Below are 19,078 nucleotides of genomic sequence, written 5' to 3'. Positions count from 1 at the left end.
GGAAAAAACTGCAGCATTCTCTTAGGGTGCTCCCACGACCAAGTGGAATATCACTGAGGACCACTTCAAAGATCTGTGTTTCATGCCCAAAACCAAGCTTAAATTACCCCAGGTGAGCCTCCCGGTAGCTGTTATATTATTTAAGAGCCTTGCCTGTACCTATTGCAAATGAACTGCGTGTATATACACATGCACTCTCTCTATAATATACACATGGAGTGTGTATACACACAAACACACATATAAAAATAGTTTGTGTATGCATTCCTCTGCATATACAAATGCATACCTAGATACACTGCACAAATTTCATTCTGTGAGCATTTTCAGGGTACAGTTTCAGATAAAAGAAAGTAATATACCCAATAAGATAGCATGGCACTTCAATGGCTGGTTGATATAAATGCACTGAAATAAATTTTTCGTCAGAACTTCAGTTTCTGTAGTATTTTACTACTTAAAAGACATTTGTTGTTTTCCAGTTCTCCTGCCATATTAACAGTTTTGGGTATTGATTGTCTCTGTATGAATGCATGAATATAATGGCACAGAAAACTATTTTGTTGTCCTTATAAACTCTCATTGGTTAAGTGTTTCTTTGATCTTCAGTTGGTATTAACTTATTGTTACCAAAATAAACTGCATAATGATGAATACAGAATTTCCCCCTTGGAGCTGCTTTGAAGAACAAATAGAAACCAGAAATCAGTTTTGAGTGACTGTGGACTGTGATTGTTTAGGTTTGTAAATTTGATTTAAATAATTCTCATAATCTTATTAATAAACCCCTCAACTGTGGGTGTACATGAGATGACAAAGGTGTTACTGTAAGTCAGGTGCTTAGGATCAGCCTAACAGAGATGCCTCTGTTTTTTGTCATATTTTTAATGAGTATCACCAGTGCATATAGCTAACTTCTAGTCCTCACATAGGGTTTTCCATGCATGTATAGAGATATGTATCTTCTTTTAACATCTTTGTGAATGGCATTTTGTGGCTTCTTTTCTAACCTAGATAACAGTCACCATGTATAGTTTATTTTATACATACGCTACAAAGTAAATGCATTTTTAATGCAAAAAAATGCCTACACTGTCCTCTCATCTATGGGCTCTATGCTTATGAGATTTTATGTACAAACCTGGGAGAAAGTAAGTTATTTCTGCCACCTCATCAAAGTTACTAATCATCTAAGACAGCCCCTCAGGCTGTACTATTTAGACCTAAATATGGTACTTAACTTCCAGTGACCTGGGGCAAGGGTTGCGCATCTTTTCTTATTTGATCTTGGGAAAAAAAAATCTAGTCAACATGTCAGCAATATATACACATTAAAGTATATTTTCGATGCATCTCAGTAAGACATCAAAGCATTTAACTTCTGTATTTACCTAGGAATCGTAGTACAACTTTTCTGATAAATGATGCTAACTTAGTCCTTCCAGTGATTCTCAGCCACTGGTGATACCAGTTTTGTAACTTTCAACTTCCCGATGACTTTTTTAATGTTTCATTGATTTTACTGTAGAGTTTTAAATTACTTTGCTATTTAATTTTCTACAGTTAATTACTGGTGCTTTAAGAAATAACTAGTTTATATTACATCTGATCTGAATCTCAAGATAGCTATTGAGGAAAAAACAACAGAAAAACCCACCTAGAAGGGCATCTACACCTCATCAGCAATAATGTGAGGTTTTGCCACCATCTAGTACAGTGAGCTTTTACTTGATCTTGTAATCAGCAGGTAATAGTGTCATACATTCACATAACTGGATTATTTTTGTAACTAATGTGTCTTAAAGATATACCTTCGCAAAATATTATGGAGAAAAAACCTCCACATTTCTACCTACAGTCTAGATGAAAAATCAGTGGTTCAATTTCCAGTGGCACATCAGAAGGGGACCACGAGAGGGCACTGCTTTCCTTTTTACAGAAATGAAACACAATGGACAAAATACTGATGTGCCATGCGGATTCAGATACATTCTGAGCAGATTGAGTGCAGTTTTTTTAACTCCTGCATTAGTTATGTTTTCTCTAAAAAGAAAGAAAGTGGTGGCCAAGATGAACGCATTAGTAAACTAAAATAGGTATGTGTCATTGCTAGTCCTTAACTTTAAAAAGAAGCCTACAATTTAAAATTTAATATAAAGCACTATTCATACCTTCTACACACTCATTTGAGAAATGGTATTTAGTTATCACTAATTAACTATTTCAAACAAAATATATGACATCAGGATTGCCATACTTAAAAGTTACATCTATTTTCAATGTATCGTTTAGCTTCTATTTTTAAAATTTCTTTGATCAATAAATGGCAATAAGACTACTAAGAATAGAATAAGTATTAATAAAAATCTGACTAGCTTTTCTAGTTTTTTAATATACTTTTGAACTTAATCTCTGACGATTTTAATTTAAAGAGGACGTTCTATCTTTTTTAATCTATATGCTCATGAACACCAGTGTGCTTTTGGGTTAGCCACAAATTCTGGAAGTTACACCAGGAGTCTGACAGATAGCTGGAGATCTAATTTCCTCACTTGTCTCAAGAATGAACAATCAGTGAAGTTAATCAACATTTTAACAACCATGAGTAATATATGAGTCTGAACAGAAAGATACATAATTGAAGTTCCAAAAGAAACTGCAGCATTAGGATTCCTAGAGAAAGGCAGCTCAGTAGGAGCCGTATATTGCTGGGGGCTGGTCTGGATGTGAGTTATCTGCAGCCTTGCTGACGGCTAAGAGCAGGGGCCCAATCTGGTAAATCAAACACAGGTTTCTGAATGTGGTACACAGTCCTTCATGCTGGAGGTGGGTGAGCTTCCCCACTGGCCTCAAACTGTGGGCAGGAACTTAGGTGGTTCGGTACCTACCCAAAGGACCTGGCAAAACTGATGAAATCAAGAAGCTACTTAATCATTTCCAGTATCATACTAGACTGAGATGTAATGGCCTTATTCAGTATCAGTGAAAAGCCTACAACAAAATTCAGTAGGGTCAGTTTAGGGCCTACTCGCTACCATTTGAAAAATAAATGTATGCTTAATATATCCAAAAACATTCTTACTCATAAAATGTTGTCCATCCTGTTTCATCACTCTTCGTTGCTAAGAGACCACTGTTTCCGTTATATGTCATTAATCCGAGCTCCAGGGTCTGTGTTGAGACTAGCTTGAGTCCACCATTAGTGCCAACAGCCAGCGTGACAATCTGATTATCCGGCATCAGTAAATGGCGGGGCATCCCACTGGCATCCCGACGGACCTTCAAGGAGTTGCCATTGTTGTCCATCACCTCCGTGACATCGTTATCGCTGCTATAGGTGAAATTGTACAAGTACTCCCCGGTAACAAGGCTGAGAGTGTACTGGTGAATCCCATCAGCATTGAAGACATACAGCTCCTGTTCTCCTGGAGATGCAGCTTCATATTGGTTAAAAGAATTAAGAATGGGCCTGTTTTTACTGACAGCCCTAATGCGGATATTTCCAAGATCAGCTATGTAGATGGTACCATCTGGGGCCACAGCTAAGGAAGATGGTGAATTTAAGATGGCATCAGTGGCATACCCATCATCCCCAGAATAGCAATTACAGTTGACATCATTTTTGCAATCACAGTCTGAAGCTGCCCCTGCAAGAAGGCATATTTCTCCATTGGTAGTTACCTGACGTAGCCGATTAATTTTTTTTTCATCTGTCTCACTGATGTAAAGAACTCCTGTGTGTGAGATGGCAATGGCACTGGCTGATTCAAGTGCAGAATGAATAGCCAGTTTGCTAAGAGAGTAGTCTATACCAGGAACCTGGCAGTGCATGGGGCGTCCAGCAATAATGCTAACTTGATGATTTTCTGTGATCCGTAAAATAACATTGTTCTCTAGGACATAAAGTGAGTTGTCCATGGGATTGACAGCGAGATCAGTAGGCCACTCCAGCCGTACCTATGAGTTGCACAAATTATTACTGTAAAACTCATAACTGAAAAGTACACTTCCAGTGTTTAAAATTCCATGTGTAACAACAGCAAATTAGTGAGGGGTTTATCAGCGTAAATCATGAAACCAAGTCATGAACGGCAACTATTTCAAACAATGATTTTGTTTTTTGGAAATATTAAAGCTACGTGCAGTGGTAACTTTGACTAATTGTGTTTCTGTGCAAAGAATGAATGCTACATTGTGGAAGCTCTACAATAATTACAGAAAAACAGGCAATTAAGACAATAACTCCCATTATCTCAACCTTATTTCTCTATAGTTGCATAAATAACCTGTGTTAGCCACAGTAAAAAGATGGTTCACTCATTTCAGTAATGAATCAAATATGCTATCATCTTGTACTGCATAATGCATTTCTTAAGTGGCCAGGCAGTCATCCAAAATAGATGTCCATCTCTTCCAAGGCAGAGAAAAAAATAAATGCAGTAAGAGTCTACCTGGGTGACATCCATGCTGGAATCACAACTGAGAGGCCGAACAGCAGTGAGGTCATTGGAGCCCAGCAGGGTTGATATAATTCCGTTCTGATCCACTTTTCTAATCATAGTGGCATCAACAAAATACATGAGTCCATACTTATCCACTGCAACTCCTGCAAATATAAAAACCAGGCATCAGTGAAGCAGCGAGGCTCCTAGCTTCACGGCAGGCTTCATCTTACTGACAAGTTTACAAGATGGTGAGGTTTGTTCACTTCCCCTGTTCTTTCCTTCCTTCCAACCTGAGCACAGGTCCTGGAATACTCCAAGTACCTGTAGTTCTGCTGAATAAATGGCATCAAGCAGGTTTATCCTTTGGGGCTTTAAAGAAAAGAAAACCCAGAAATCCCCAAAACATGCCAAAGACCCAGCAGAATGCATGAGCATATTTCTAAATTCAAACTCTGTATGATATATTACATAAACTCAATTAAAAAAATCTCCTAAGTTTTCATCTCAGAAATCTGAGGCATTGCTTTCTTCAACTGAAGAATCTAATGAGGATGAAGAATTTTTAGAAATCTTTTAAAATGGCTGTAAAAGCTTTGAAAAAATTGAAAGGACATTATATTCTTTCAGGATGTTTCTTTAATTCAGGATGTTTCTTTAATTCTTGGGTAAAGAATATGGGAAGAACATCTGGTGTTTCCAGATGAAGACACAGGGGTTTCCAGCCTAGAAAAAAAGGAAAGGTTCAATGACTGTCACATTGGGAGTCCTTAGAGAGGAAAGACACAGAATGAAAGGGTGCTGCCTTGGAGGAACAGAAGGATGCTGCTGCCTGTTGTGAAGGAGGGCAGGCTTTTTCTCACTTGCCTTTCCTGCTTTGATTTGGCGCACTGCCTCGGCTGTTTCTTGGGCTGAAAATAAAATCATTTACTCTGTATGTATTAACTGAAACTATTACCTATACAAAGAAACAGGACCTTTCATTTTTATTCACTTCTAACAATCATCAGGTTATTTTTAACCATTGAAATAAGACCCAAAGATGTTTGAAACACCTGGCAATACACCTGATTAATTCATCCTTATAATTAAGATGAAACAACGGAAAAAAAAAAAATCTTAGAAAGAAACATATGCCCAGATCTCCACATCGCCTTGAAAACTTTTTGTTAAAAATTAGAAACTGGAAAGGGCAAAAATCTTTCTAGTTTTCCTCCACCTCTGAAGAAAAAGGGGATACCTAGAATAAAAACTCAGAAAAAAGCCACAGCAGGCAGTTTTTCTCCCCAAAGACTGTATCTCAAACAGTAATTTGCTTCCCAGTTTACACACTTGGTTCTTGGAGTGAGCAGTACCCTGCTAATTTGTGTTCTGTTCTCTTTCTGCAGCATTTAGTGTTGGGGTAATAAAGTTTGCTTTAACTAAACAAGGCACGAACACTTGCCAATCCACTGTAATTAAAGCCCAGAATAAAAATTACCAAGCAAGGAGTGATTTAATTGCCAGACAATTATTTCCACATCCAGCCAAGCCTCATGCAGTCATTTTCTCCAGCTTCCTTTACTACTTTACCTCGCGGGCTCATTAGGGTTGCGTCCACTGCCTTCCCTCCATCCCCACATCTGGCTTCGTCAAAGGGCAGGCATTGCTCTCCAGTCCCTGCTACCACTTCAGAGTTACCAGCTAGGTCTTTCATGCCAGTGAGGGACTTGACTTTGTATATCCGTCGACTATTGGTATCTGATACGTACAGTGAGCCTGAAACAGGGTCCACGGCCAGATAGTATTTATGAGCGGGATTGTTGCTTTAGAGAAAAAGAAAGCATAAAACAGAAATAGCTGAGCAGTCCAGAAACTTCACAGGCTTTCAGAGCTTAGATACTTATCAGGCACAGAGAGATCTGGAAAGAAAGTCTGACACCTTCAAATAGAGGTGGGGTCTGCAGGACTACCATCCAAGGACCTAACTTGATTAGGGCCTGGTCAATGTTTCAGAAGGATTGTCAGTTTAAATCTCATTCATCCTGCTACACCAAACCCTGCACAGCAGAGCCCAATAAGCCAAAGCTGCACAGCAGACTTTCCTCTTGATCTGTTTAGACCTTTAGATCTGCTCCAGGTCAATTCTCTTCGGCTTACCTCTCTACCTGTTGCCCCCCACTCCCCGCCACCTTGTTTAACTTCCCTTGAAAGCAAAAGTCATAGGAGTAAGATCAAAGAATCAGCTTCTGAGCTACTTATATTATGCCACAAGATTTGTGAAGTCTTGTATAAATAGGAGGCAGAAGCATAACAAATTATTTCTAAAGCAAATTTGTTCTCATTCATTCTTACCAAAAATCTCATTTACGGCAGATGAAGTTGGTTATATAACTAAAACCAAATACCCCAAGTGTCTGACTTTAACTCCAAACCTTCTGTTATTGAAAAACTGGTCCTTAGTTTGCGATTAGAACGGGTGCTCATATGGAAAGCTGCTTCTTTTCTGCAATATATGTTTTTTGACAGCTTGTCACATTTTGGAACTACTTTAGCAAATCATCTGCAAATTGAGAAATGTCAATCTTCACAATATATATACATTCACACACAGAGAACTGCAGTGCAGAAATATTTTCAAACTCTTGCCTGGCTAGTTTAACTCAATTTAGTTGGATTTTAAGCATGATGTGAATTTTCCAGCCTTTGGAGCCCATGGGTGAGCGTAAATAAGGTCAATGGTGGTTTCAAAGCATAGAAGACAAATGAAGACAGGAAGAAAAAAAATGACGGTTACTTACCAGTAACCAGAGATATTTGCCTCCAAATATCCACACTCCTAGTTTCACGTGGCAAAAGTGCCCATCTCCAAGAGTGAGGATACACAGAGGTAAGTTATGACGGACATAAGCCATTTCTTGATCAGACTCGCTGAAACTATAGTAAAGCCACTTTCGGCAGATGGATTATCAGCAGCACAAAGACAACTGCGTTCATGTGGTCATGACCAGATTTGGAGGAACGAGGAGGCCCAAAAATATAGCTTTCTACAGTTATCTTCCTCTATGCCAGTCTTTGACATGTCATTATTTTAGGTCAATAACAGTTTGTTCTAAAACTGTAGAAAGTAGGAAGGAGATTGGTTTGATGAAAATTCAGTAGGCAGAGGTAATACCATCTGCTGAGGTCTAGGAGTGTAGAAATTAGAGATGAAAAAAATACAGTAAACAAAAAATACTTGGCAGGTTTATTTCATGCATGGATCTCAAAGTACTTTAAAAAGATGGGTATTATACCCATTTTACAGAGGAGGAAACTGAGGCACAGAGAGGTTAAGTGGTATAGACAAAGTTATGCAGGGAGACTAGTGACATGCTTGAGATTAGAGCACATTCTCTTTATTTCCCAAGTTGTTCTCCTTATCTTCAGCAGCAAACTACACCTCTTCACTAGACCCTTATCACATTCCTTCTCATCCCTCCAAAACAAAGCTCCAGCTTCTTTGCCACATATAAAATTATTTTTTCCATTTACAAGATTTCTCCAGTCTCTTGCGTATCTGAGCCATACAATCATCTGCACATTTGTCACTGTTCTGAAAGTCTGCTCTCTTCTTCCACCTTCACACTGAAGAACAAACTTTGCTGTGACTAGTGTGCCGTACTTCACAAATACACCCAAACCTAGCTCAAGGCTTGCAACAGTAGCAGATGAGCCGACAACTGAGTGCTGTTGCGGCAGCCTTGCTGCTGCTGCCTCCTTGCTGGGCTCTGGCCCATAGAGCCTTTTACCTGGCCCTTCTAAAACATACGGCACCCCCACCTTGGCCAAATGGGGAGACCTGAGGCAGGTACAAACTGGAGCTGGGCACAGACATAGCTGCTTGCTGCCAGAGGCAGGGGCCTTGCTTAGTCTCAGTGATGGGAGCTGATCACAACAGTGCGTGACACAGAGCAGCAGCCACTCAGCGAGACTGGAAGGGTCTCTTTTTGGACACAATCTTGCCAGCCTGTGCCTGCCTTCCTGAGCGAGCTCACCCCTGCTTCCCTTCTGCCCGCAGCTAGCCTTGGGTATGTCCCACTGTTACCAGGATGGGATAAGGTATGAGTCAGGGTAAAGAGCAATAGCAGAACATGGCCTTATTTCCCTCTCCTCTGCTGCAGTCCTTGGTGTGTCCATGGAGCTCACCATGCCTTTCTGTCTGGAATCTCTCTCAAGGCAGTTTTACCAGGGAGTCAGTCATGAGCTTTTTTGTTCCAGATCAGGGAGCAACTCACTGGAGCTGCAGACCTGCTGTATACAACTTTGCTCAGTAAGCAAAGGTTTGTCCTGAGCTCAGTAAGAGAACAGGTAGTGGAAGACTCTCCACATGAAATATTTGAGGGACTTTGGCAGAAAATGGCTGGTGGAAGGCGACATGCACTCACCGTGTCCCCATAGAAACTACCAGATTATTACCTCAAACAGGAATGTATTTTATAAATGAGTCGTAAATATTTCTCAAACTGGCATCTGAGCAATTAAAGCCCTCTGCTTCTCTTTTCTCAGTGCCAATGTAATCTTTTATTCAAGTTACAGGAAACCAAGGAATGTACCTTGTTTTGAAAGATTTTCCATTACATTCAGCTCAGAAGCCTCTGCCAATGCTGTCTCCTCCTCTGGCCCTGCCAGATGGATGCAGCAGTTACCACCACATGCAGCCTTACTCTGGCCTGTGAGGGTGCCTGGTGCCTGATAGCAAGTACAGGCAGGATCTGCCTGTCCTCCCTATTCTTCTCATACGCGCATCAAATTCACAACAGTGCAACAATAGCTTTTCCTTAAATTTAACCAAAAAGAGAAGCTGCCCAGAGCAAATCTCCAAGTGCCTGAAAAATTAAATAAGCTTATTGCTGCAAGTGAGGAGCCTCCAGCATCACCAATAATCATTAGCAAAGTGTGAATGAATCCATCCAGAAAAGAAAATCTAGTAGACTTACACTTGCTATGCCAAAATACATTGTAAAGGGGAAATTATATGGTTTAGTCCAAACATCTTTTGCATCTAACTTGTATTATAGAAATGGAAAATGTGGTTTTAAAAGGGTGATCCACAGGACACTATGGAACAGTTTACAACAGCTCTTCCTGTTCTTGCCCTTGATATTCTCCAGGGTAAACATCCCCCCCGTCCCAGGTATGGCATGGAAGAAGGCACGAGCATTTCCTATGCTGCTGCCATCCAGAAGGCTTAGTGTTCAGGTAAGGCGATGAAAAATCTTTTCTCCTAATGTCTGGAAAACTTATGCCTCCTTCATGAATCTTACAGTGACTGCATCAAGCGGGTGTGTACAACCAGCCCCACAGGTTGACTGACTGTTAATTGTGTTTGATGAAAGAAAATAGAAACTAAATTATGAAAAAGGACAGAGGGTTCAGAAAATCCTTAATGACCGGAAAATGAGTTTTTGACCTATTTGCAGTCATTAGTGCTTTTGTGAACCTTTCTGGCATTTGTAAAACTGCTGTTGTAGTTTACCTCAACCATTCAGACCAATAATAGACAGCAGGGAGAAGTGGTTATATAGAAGTTAGCTTGGGGTTCATTATACTTGCATTCTACTAGAAATTTCTAATTACTGTCAGAACTTATTTGGTTGCTTTTTGACTGCATTTCATAATTGCTAATGCTTATCATATTCATAACACACAATTAGCACATAAAAATGTTTCTATATATGGTACATGAAGAACATAACATTACACAAGAAGCACAACACAAAAAGCAAACACAATGAGGCAAACAAACCATATCAAATTATATGGGAAAGAGCTCGTGTCTTACCTATGTTTAAACTCTTTATTTCTTTATAGAAAGGGAACAGAAGAAAAAAAGAACAAACAGTTAGCTGAAGAATAGATGGTAAAGCAAACATAGTATTTGTTTTATTTTACAAAAGGACATAGGAGAAGATATCTCTTTTCAGCACTAGCCTTAGCTTGGTTTACGGATGAAGTGATGGGGAACGACAGAGTTCCAAGCTAGTTCCCTAGTAGGATACCCCCGCCCCCAGCCCCCACCCCCCATATATTTTATAAGAAACTTTAGGGACCAATGAAAGAGTTTTCACATGGAAATATGTGTGGCTTGTGGGCTAGGAGCAAGAGATACCGGGATTTTTCTGAACACAGAACTAGGAAGGGAGAAGCACTGGGCTTAGCATATTGTCCACCAGCTGGAGGCACCCTCTTTAGTAAAAATAGTTTTCCGACAGGCTCTTTCTAAACAAATTTCTACTACACAGTTTATTTTCCTCTCCCCTGGTTTCTAAAATAATTGCTTAAAGCAAGTTTGGATGCTACTTGGTATATGCTTAAGCCCATCAAAGCAAATCTTAGGGTAAAAAACACCTTCTAAGTGAGCAGCAAGATACTATACAATGGGAGATACATTAGCATTAATGAATCCTTATTTACTGTCTAGACACAAAGTCAAAGGAAAAGTGTCCTCTACTTCCCAGAAGTAAATGAATACATTCTCCAAACCACAGTGTTTCACTGTGTTTGTGTCACTTGGATTTAGGAGTACTCACTGAATGAAACAAAGAGCTGCATGACTCCTGAGCTCCAGCATTCAATGCACAGACCCAAACTTGCAATACCAACGTTAAGTGTGACATGTAACACTCTTGAGTCAAAATTCCTATTAGCCACTCAGATCAGGCATCTTTGACAGTGTGAAGCAGATATGCACACTAGGATATTCTGACTTATATAGTTACTCAAGATTTATATTGGCTTATGTAAAAGCAAAATTATATCTGTCATGAAATCTAAATAAAGCAATGTATTTGTTTTGTAATACCTATGGACATACTATTTGCAACATAATTCAAGCTACCTGATCCTAGCTGAAGACTCTGCTCTCATTTATACTTAAATGGCTCAACTCTTCAAACTCTTACCCATGTAACTCATCCAGATTTTAAGATGACCACTGAATCACAATTACTGCTATAGATGATGTCTGCTAGAATGGACCTTAATTCCCTTTAGAGGAACAGGGAGCAAAAGACATCACTGCAAATCCTAAAATTCTGTGCATCAAGTCATTTGCAGCTGTCCAACGTCACTCAAAATACAGTAGCTTTATTCTTCATTGCTAATAGTTATAACAGAAGCTAAAGAAACTACACTATGGAAAACAGACTTTCATCAGAGCAAAGAGAAAGTGGACAAAACCAGATTAAAAAGTCCATCTTCTGTTTCTTTAATGATGTCCTTTCCCATTTTCCCCTCACATGTGCTGAAAAAGCCCAAGTTTTCTCTTACATAGAGAGAAGGCAAAATACTCAGACTAATACTGTTGTAAATTTGGAGAGAGCATTTTCAAATATCAGGTGTGCTAGGAAACTTTGTCACTGCCTGATATTAGGAAGTGAGGTGCGTATAACTGCCTTATATAAGTATCCTAATTTGAAAATATTTATCTTCACCATTTACTAGAAAGCTAAACAGAACTGTACAAATTAGAAAAAAAATCAGCATATTCTATATAATGCAGAGTTATAGTGTATATTGATATAAATATTTATAGCAGGTCACACATCCACACCAGCTACCTTCTGTTGTTTATACGGAGCTGCTAGCAGAAAGCACTAGATGACCTATGGCTTTTTTTTTTTAATATAATGAGGCAGCCTGATGGTGTGTGAGGTAGGTGTCAAGAGAAGGATTTCAGAGTAGAATTGGCCTGAATCAGATCTCTTTTATATAAATCAGAGTTCACAACAGTGACATCAACAGAATGACACAAATGGAAGAGAGGTGTAAAATAGAGCTAGGCCTCCTATTCCCTAACAGTCCAATAATTTTGCACTTTTCCCCACTAACTAAAAGTATGGTGGAAACCGAGGAATTGGTTATTGGTCATACCATTAAAAAAAGTGCTAATGACCTAAATTCACTGAAGGTACTTTGCAGATGTATATATCCCATTTACAGGAGCACTAATCCTATTGCCTGAGTGGGCTGCAGAAATATCAGTAGACAGCCAATGCAAACTATTTTTCCTCATTTTCCTGCAAATACTCAACAGTGCTGTAACTATAAGATCCAGTTACATGAGTTATGATTTGAAGCAATAGCTTTTGCCTCTCCTAGAATGAAAAAAGGAGACGGAACAGAAATGGGTGAAGTGGTACACTCTACACTCATGCCTTCCCTACTAAGTTACCAAATCTTAATGTTGGGGTCAGGGTGCAGGACAGGGGGACAGAGATACAATCTTCGAGAGAGTTCTGATGATGCAAAGCGACTCTATATGTCACTCTTAACTGCGCTTGCCAACCTACAGAAATAGACTTATGAGTATGGGAAAGAAGTGGGAAAATGGCTTTCAAAACCATTGGTAGGAAAACCTTCCTTCTAACCTTGTAAGACTGCTATACCTGCAGTTATCACCGTGGCTCAATACCTAAGGGCAGTCAATTCTGTAGTTTTCAAATAAAACTAAATGATGTATAGTACTGAGGGGAGATTATATCAAATGATCACCAGCAGGACAGAAGGAGGTGGTTTGTACTTTTTGTACAAGTTGGTTCGTACTCTTTAGTCCTTCTCTATAGTCATTGCTCTGATAAGCTACAGACTTTGAACTATGCATTTCTGTGCCCCATTTCTCCACTGGAATTTAAATAGGTTGAAAGTGACAATGTTTTACAAAATTATAAAAAGTAATGGTAAAGGCTGATTTGAGCACAGGCTACAGAAATGACGTGCTAAGATTAACACCTTACCTCAGCTCCAATATACTAGTAACATTCCTGGATGGGAAGATACGTCGAATATAGTTAAAATCTCCAACAAAGAGACTTCCATCAATACCCACTGCCAGTGCTACAGGGGCCAAAAGCTTATTTCCTTCTGCCAGACCATTGCAGCTAGGACAGGATATGCTTCTTCGGCGCCCATTCCCCATAATGCTGGTTATCACAGCTGGCTGCTGAGTTAGAAACTGATTTTCTCCATTGCCTTTGTGCAATATACCTAATAATGAAGAGAGGAAGATGTGGTTATTACAATAATTTATTGCAGGGGCCTTCAGGTAGTTCTCTTTTCAACTGCTGCTGTTAAGGACAGTACACTGAAATGACTCCAGCACTTGGTCCTTCAATGGCACAAAAAGAGTGAAAGAGCTTTGCAGTAGGAAAATGAAAAGTGTAACGAAGATTCTCTGTTAAAAACCACACACATACACAACCATAGACCCAAACACAAACCCAGAGTCCTTTGGCATTCATTATGAAAGAAAACACTGCCACACATCCTTCTGGCCTGGCACAATGGTTTAGACTGTCTTATTAACTGAGAAGTGAGAAGGCAAACAGTGGAGAGGACGCATTCCTTATTTGTGTCCCTGGATTCTCTCACTCTAGTTTGCTATGTTACATTTTGTTTGGAATTTTGTGCCGACCTTACGGTTCTCTTTCCACCTCTCAGTCTTTCAGACTTTTTTCATGGTAAATGAAAAATGAGAAATGGAGATGCCAGAGAAAAGGGTAGCACAGAAAATTAAGAGATAAGAGAAAGATGAAACTCCTAGAATCTAGGCCGCTAAAGGACCAGTGATGAAAGGCAAGAGGGAAGCTAGTGGTAAGGATCCTTATTAGGCTTCAAGAAATGCCCTTAAGATAGGATTTATTTTCAAAACATTTGTTCAAAGAGCAGATCCCTGCCCCAAGAAGGCAGCGGATTCTCCAACAGAGTGACCATTTTCAAAGTTTGTAGATATCTGGACAGAAACTTTTAGCCCCATATTCTTTTAGAAATACAGTTGTATGATCCTAATGTAAAGTATCTGGCTCCCCACTGGTGATGACAGTGAATATCATGCGCTATCCAAATGGCTACCTCAATAGTGTTTGATCCACTGCACAGTACTTAAATTGTGTTTGAATCTTGCCTATTCTGAGCACTACTTTAGATTTTTTGAGCAACAATATCGTTTGCAATTTGTTAATGCAGAGATCAGCAGGGAGGCTGTAGAAAACACTTTATAGGGAACAAATGAAATATATGCTAAGCATTCAGCTCCCTAACAGTCTCTTGTAAAATATGAAGACTAGGAATGTTCAGCCTAGGATATGCAAAGACAGAGAAATGAGGAAAAAAAAACAGCTGACAAAAGAAAAAGACAAATGAGACTCAGTATCTCGTCACAGACTCATACTCCTTTTGAGCTCTATCTCAGATTAGAGGGAAAAAGGTCAAAAAAGAGGAACCAGGAACAGGTGTGGTTAAGATCAGAAAAACAGGGAAGAAAGACAGAAAGACATTATAAGGGAATGAAGGAACAACAGAATAAAGATTCAGACTTTAAGAAAGTCATGCTGTGCAGAACAGTAAAATATCTGTTGAAATTTTCTGGCAACTGAAACATGTCCCAAACCTTACTGAGATAAAGGTGAAACCAAAAGAGTGGAGAAATTGCATTTTCTGAAGTGTAAATATAATGCAAATAAAAAGTGTTCACAGACAAATCTCTATATAGCACAGAAAACACAAGGAATTAACTAACTCACCACTCTTGACATTAAGTACATGATGTTTATCCAAAGACCATCCTCCTAAATTTGAAGGGTCTAGTTCAAATCCTTGCAGCAGTGCTGTCCTCTTCTCCCACAAAATGAGACTGGGGCAAGTCTCATACTCAAAACCCACAGAAACTGAAAGAAAATAAAATAAAATCCCATATACTTGCTGAACAAACACTGACTTAAATGTCCAGAGCACATTTAAACCATTCAGCATTACACTTCCCCAGCCCCCTCAAGAAGATGGAGTGATTATGTTCCTTTTATTCTACATTATTAAATTCAGATCTTGGACTATACACAAGTTTGAAACTTCATCCACATGTACTCTTCAGGGATCTGATCACTTCACCTTGAATAGCTGTCATTGGGAAGTGACTGGTTTGGTGAGAGAAAGTGAGAAATATAATTTTTAAAATACAATAAAATTATTCTGTTAGATAACAGGACAAGACCAAACTCTTAATTTGCCAGATGTTCACAGCAGTTATTTAGTGTGTTCATTTTACATACCATAAGGCAAGGAGTGGTGAAAACTTTGTGCGCTTTGAAGCACACACACATTGTAAGGATTACTCAGGAAAGCAATACCTTATGCAGTAATGTAAGAAAGAAAAACTATAGCAAAGAAGATTTTAGAAGATACAGAAAAGAAATAAGACTTTAGAAGTTAGTTTTTCTTTCCATGATGGCACAGCTCTGATGCCCAGTTTTAGCACTGTTGTATCAAAACTGTTCTGATTTGCAAAGGAAAATGATAACTTAAAAATATTATGATCCATCTTTTTCCCACCCACTAGAACCAAGCGAACTAAAAGCAGCTATAGAACTACAAGACTGAACAGCATTAGAAAAACACCATTTTCATTTCAAATGTATTATACCACAAGAGGCTATAATAACAGCATGCATGAAAATCCAAATGCACTGAAGAATGCCAGCCAGTCCAGCATGAGGTTCATTTGTTAACTGAAAGAAAATAAAAACATAGCGCTAGACTAGGTTTCACCTAAGTTCCTGTGGCTAGTTTTTCCTATTGTCTGATCTAAACCTTCTAAGTCAGCTACCGATCAGGAAACACAGGCATGTTGATGGAGTTCAGACCCTCTGAATGGGATCTTTAATGTGTAAAAGAAACATAAGACAAAGATAAAATGTGTCAGGAAGACAAGAACTGTTTAGTCTATATTTGCTTCACTGTAAGAAATCATTGCAGTTTTCTTATTAAGAATTACAGTTGTTATTTGGAAAGGTTTTGAGCTTATAAATGCTGACTTACCTACAGCATCTGACAACCCATAAACTTTCTGACCATATGCATCTGTTTTGTCCCAGATAAATGTATATGCCAAGTTGGGAGATGCCTGAAATGATTTTTGAAACAGATGTCCTTCTACTGCTACCATCAAATGAACTTTGATTAGATTCAGCGGCACGAGTGACTGAGTCATGGCGATCTTAAGTAAGGATTTGTATCCAGCTGTACGGGAACTCAGGTAGCTGAGCTTTATACTAGAGCCAGGGATCTCAATTTCTTCATGAAGAACCTAAATAGGAAAAAGATCAAACATTTTACATTACTGCTTTGTTATTTTTTTTAGAGTAATATCGCCTTGCCTATTCTCATGAACCCTTATGAACTTACGACTTCCTGAACTTATGACTGGGAATGGTTATCCTCAAATCAGTGCAGTCATGCAGTTCAGCTGGCATTTCTGAACAAATAATTATTTGGCATCTGTGTACACTTCTTTTTAAGAACTCACTCCTGGCAAAAGTGCAAATAAGTACAAGTATTTTTACTGCAAGTTGTATGCAAGGGGAACATAAGAAATAAAGCCCGCCACTTCCACTAACAGTTAGTATAAAGTAAAGATGAACTGAATGAAGTAGAGAAACAATAACACCAGTAGAGTTTTCCTTTGTCCTAAGTAACATACAAGAAAACAGCCTGTGCTTATAGCAGCACACACCAAGCCTTTGCAAAATTCTCTTGAAACACCCGAGCTGTCAACTGAAATACAGAGATATACTTGATATATTGCATGATAATGGGAAGGTGCAAGGTAGCCAAAGATAAATGTGTCTGGGTGACATAAACCTAGGATATCTCCCGCAGACCTCATGCATTGCTCCAGCAATTCCAAGGGACAAATGTCATGGCGGCACTCATGCCCAAACCCTCCTGCCTGGAGTTTCATCGGTGCTGGGCCAAGCCCTGATGTTAAGCTTATTGGGGTGGGTGAGTCCTGGGGCCTTGCAGAAATCTGCTGGAGGAGGCTTATAGCAGATATAAGAGCCCCCTGCAAGAGCTTTGTGGATTCCTGGGCTCCTTCCTGCTTCCTCCCCTCATGGCTGCCAGCTCAGTGTCAGCATCTGACTACATATTTCTGTATGCTTTTCACTCACACTGTTCTTACCTGAGTTTCTGGTACAATGGGATTCCGGCCAGGAGCATCACTGAAGAAAGTTGAAAGTGGTGATGAAATGATGACTGGATCAGGACGGACAAAACCACTTAGATCACAGCTGGGAATGGAGTTCTCCTCTGTCTTCATCACAAGTGTGTCCATGGCATAGAAGCTATTCCACGGCAACCATACTGTCCTTTCCTGACTCATAAACGGGGCCCGTTCAAAGTGCAAGGTTAGGGAAGCTCCACCATTTGCAACCAAGTCAAATCTAGAAAAATGTGGGCTTTAGAAGTGACAAGACTGAATAATTCCAGTAATAGCATTCCTGGCTAATGAAATAGGTATATAGGTATACCTTTAGCAATAGGTATACTTGAAGTGTCACGCTTCAAATGATCAGTAAGGGGATGTGAAACTTGGCAACTAGACAACTGAAATCCAGCCAAGAGAAGCAATGATTGAAGTCACCCGGACAAACCTTGTTCCTATATATTTTACAATCTGCACTAAATAATTAAAAAATACCCAACAAACAAATCACCACATTTATTATTACAAATCACCTTTACATATAAAATCAGAAGAGAAGCCAAGTTCATACTGAGCTGGGCACTGACTTATCCCTTTCCTAAAAGATGCTGTCCATCAACCACAGAATGGGACACAGGGCAGTAAGAGAATAGTAATGAAAAGTTTTGTTGTTTGTGTTCTACAAATAAGATAAGAAGTCCTGTCCCCAGGACAACTGATCTACCATTTTTCAGACAGATTAGGTACTTACTCCCAACTCCCTACATAATCATAGCAGTAATGTGGAACTGTGCAGGCATTTTGAAATCTGGCCTAAATGAGTAAAATATTTCTGGGTTATTCTGACAACAGAAGTAGATATCAGTTGTTTCATGTAAATGCTGGCAATGTAACAAATTACTCAATTATTTCAATAATCTATTCAGATCTAAATACAGTTCAGCTCACCATTTACTGTAGTAGTAAACCACCGAAATCAACAATATTGTACTTTCATTATAACAGAATAATATTCTGGGAAATGTGGAAATGAAATACTCCCTAAGTTCAGCTGACTCATATTAATTATTTCAATTCAATTGTTTGCCTGCAAGATCAAGATAAAACGGCACATGTTTACAATACATGTGTCACAGATACACTGTTTTAGTTACCACAGCCAGTAAACTAGATAAACCATGACACACTGATTTCGGTTTATCTGAATTTGTGTGCATTTCAAATCAGCTGATACAAGGGGGAAAAAAGCACTTTTCGCACAGCAGGAAATTGTCTAAATAGATTCAATTAGAATCTTTTTATTAGATTCTACCCTGAAGAAACTCAAAGGATAGTGGATCTTCAAAAGGAAAGAGAGGCAGAAGGGAACTTTTAACAAAGTATACTATTCTATAATGACAGTACTTTTTCTTTTTCTCTAGCACTGTTAGCCTGCCTTGCATTTTAAAGTAAAATATTTCTGGTCTCAGCTGGATATTACTGTAGTCCACAAATGTCTTCATAGATACAGAGCAATTTATTTGAAAGGAGTCTGCCTGCTAGCACATTATTATCAGAAGTGAGCCTTTCACATATACTTGCAGTTAGTATTCAAAATGCCATGTGAAAAATTACTTTTGTGTTTACTTAATAGCTCTTT

At 39.0% G+C, this 19,078-nt stretch overlaps 1 protein-coding gene across 2 annotated transcripts in view; it reads right to left on the bottom strand.

Annotated features, from left to right (window-relative positions):
• Window positions 1–19,078, bottom strand: part of TENM2 (teneurin transmembrane protein 2) — a 632,063-nt gene that overhangs the window by 19,727 nt on the left and 593,258 nt on the right. For both annotated transcript variants that reach the window (XM_075102131.1, XM_075102132.1), the window contains 8 exons: window positions 17,416–17,677; window positions 16,275–16,542; window positions 14,984–15,127; window positions 13,199–13,448; window positions 10,246–10,266; window positions 6,015–6,247; window positions 4,452–4,606; window positions 3,083–3,957 (listed from right to left, as the gene is read on the bottom strand). In XM_075102131.1, the coding sequence (XP_074958232.1) occupies window positions 3,083–3,957; window positions 4,452–4,606; window positions 6,015–6,247; window positions 10,246–10,266; window positions 13,199–13,448; window positions 14,984–15,127; window positions 16,275–16,542; window positions 17,416–17,677 (2,208 nt within the window). The remainder of the gene's footprint in view (window positions 1–3,082; window positions 3,958–4,451; window positions 4,607–6,014; window positions 6,248–10,245; window positions 10,267–13,198; window positions 13,449–14,983; window positions 15,128–16,274; window positions 16,543–17,415; window positions 17,678–19,078) is intronic.

Source organism: Phalacrocorax aristotelis, chromosome 8 (assembly GCF_949628215.1).
Source record: "Phalacrocorax aristotelis chromosome 8, bGulAri2.1, whole genome shotgun sequence".
Lineage (NCBI taxonomy): Eukaryota > Metazoa > Chordata > Aves > Suliformes > Phalacrocoracidae > Phalacrocorax > Phalacrocorax aristotelis.
This window is presented reverse-complemented; position numbering and strand designations above follow the sequence as displayed.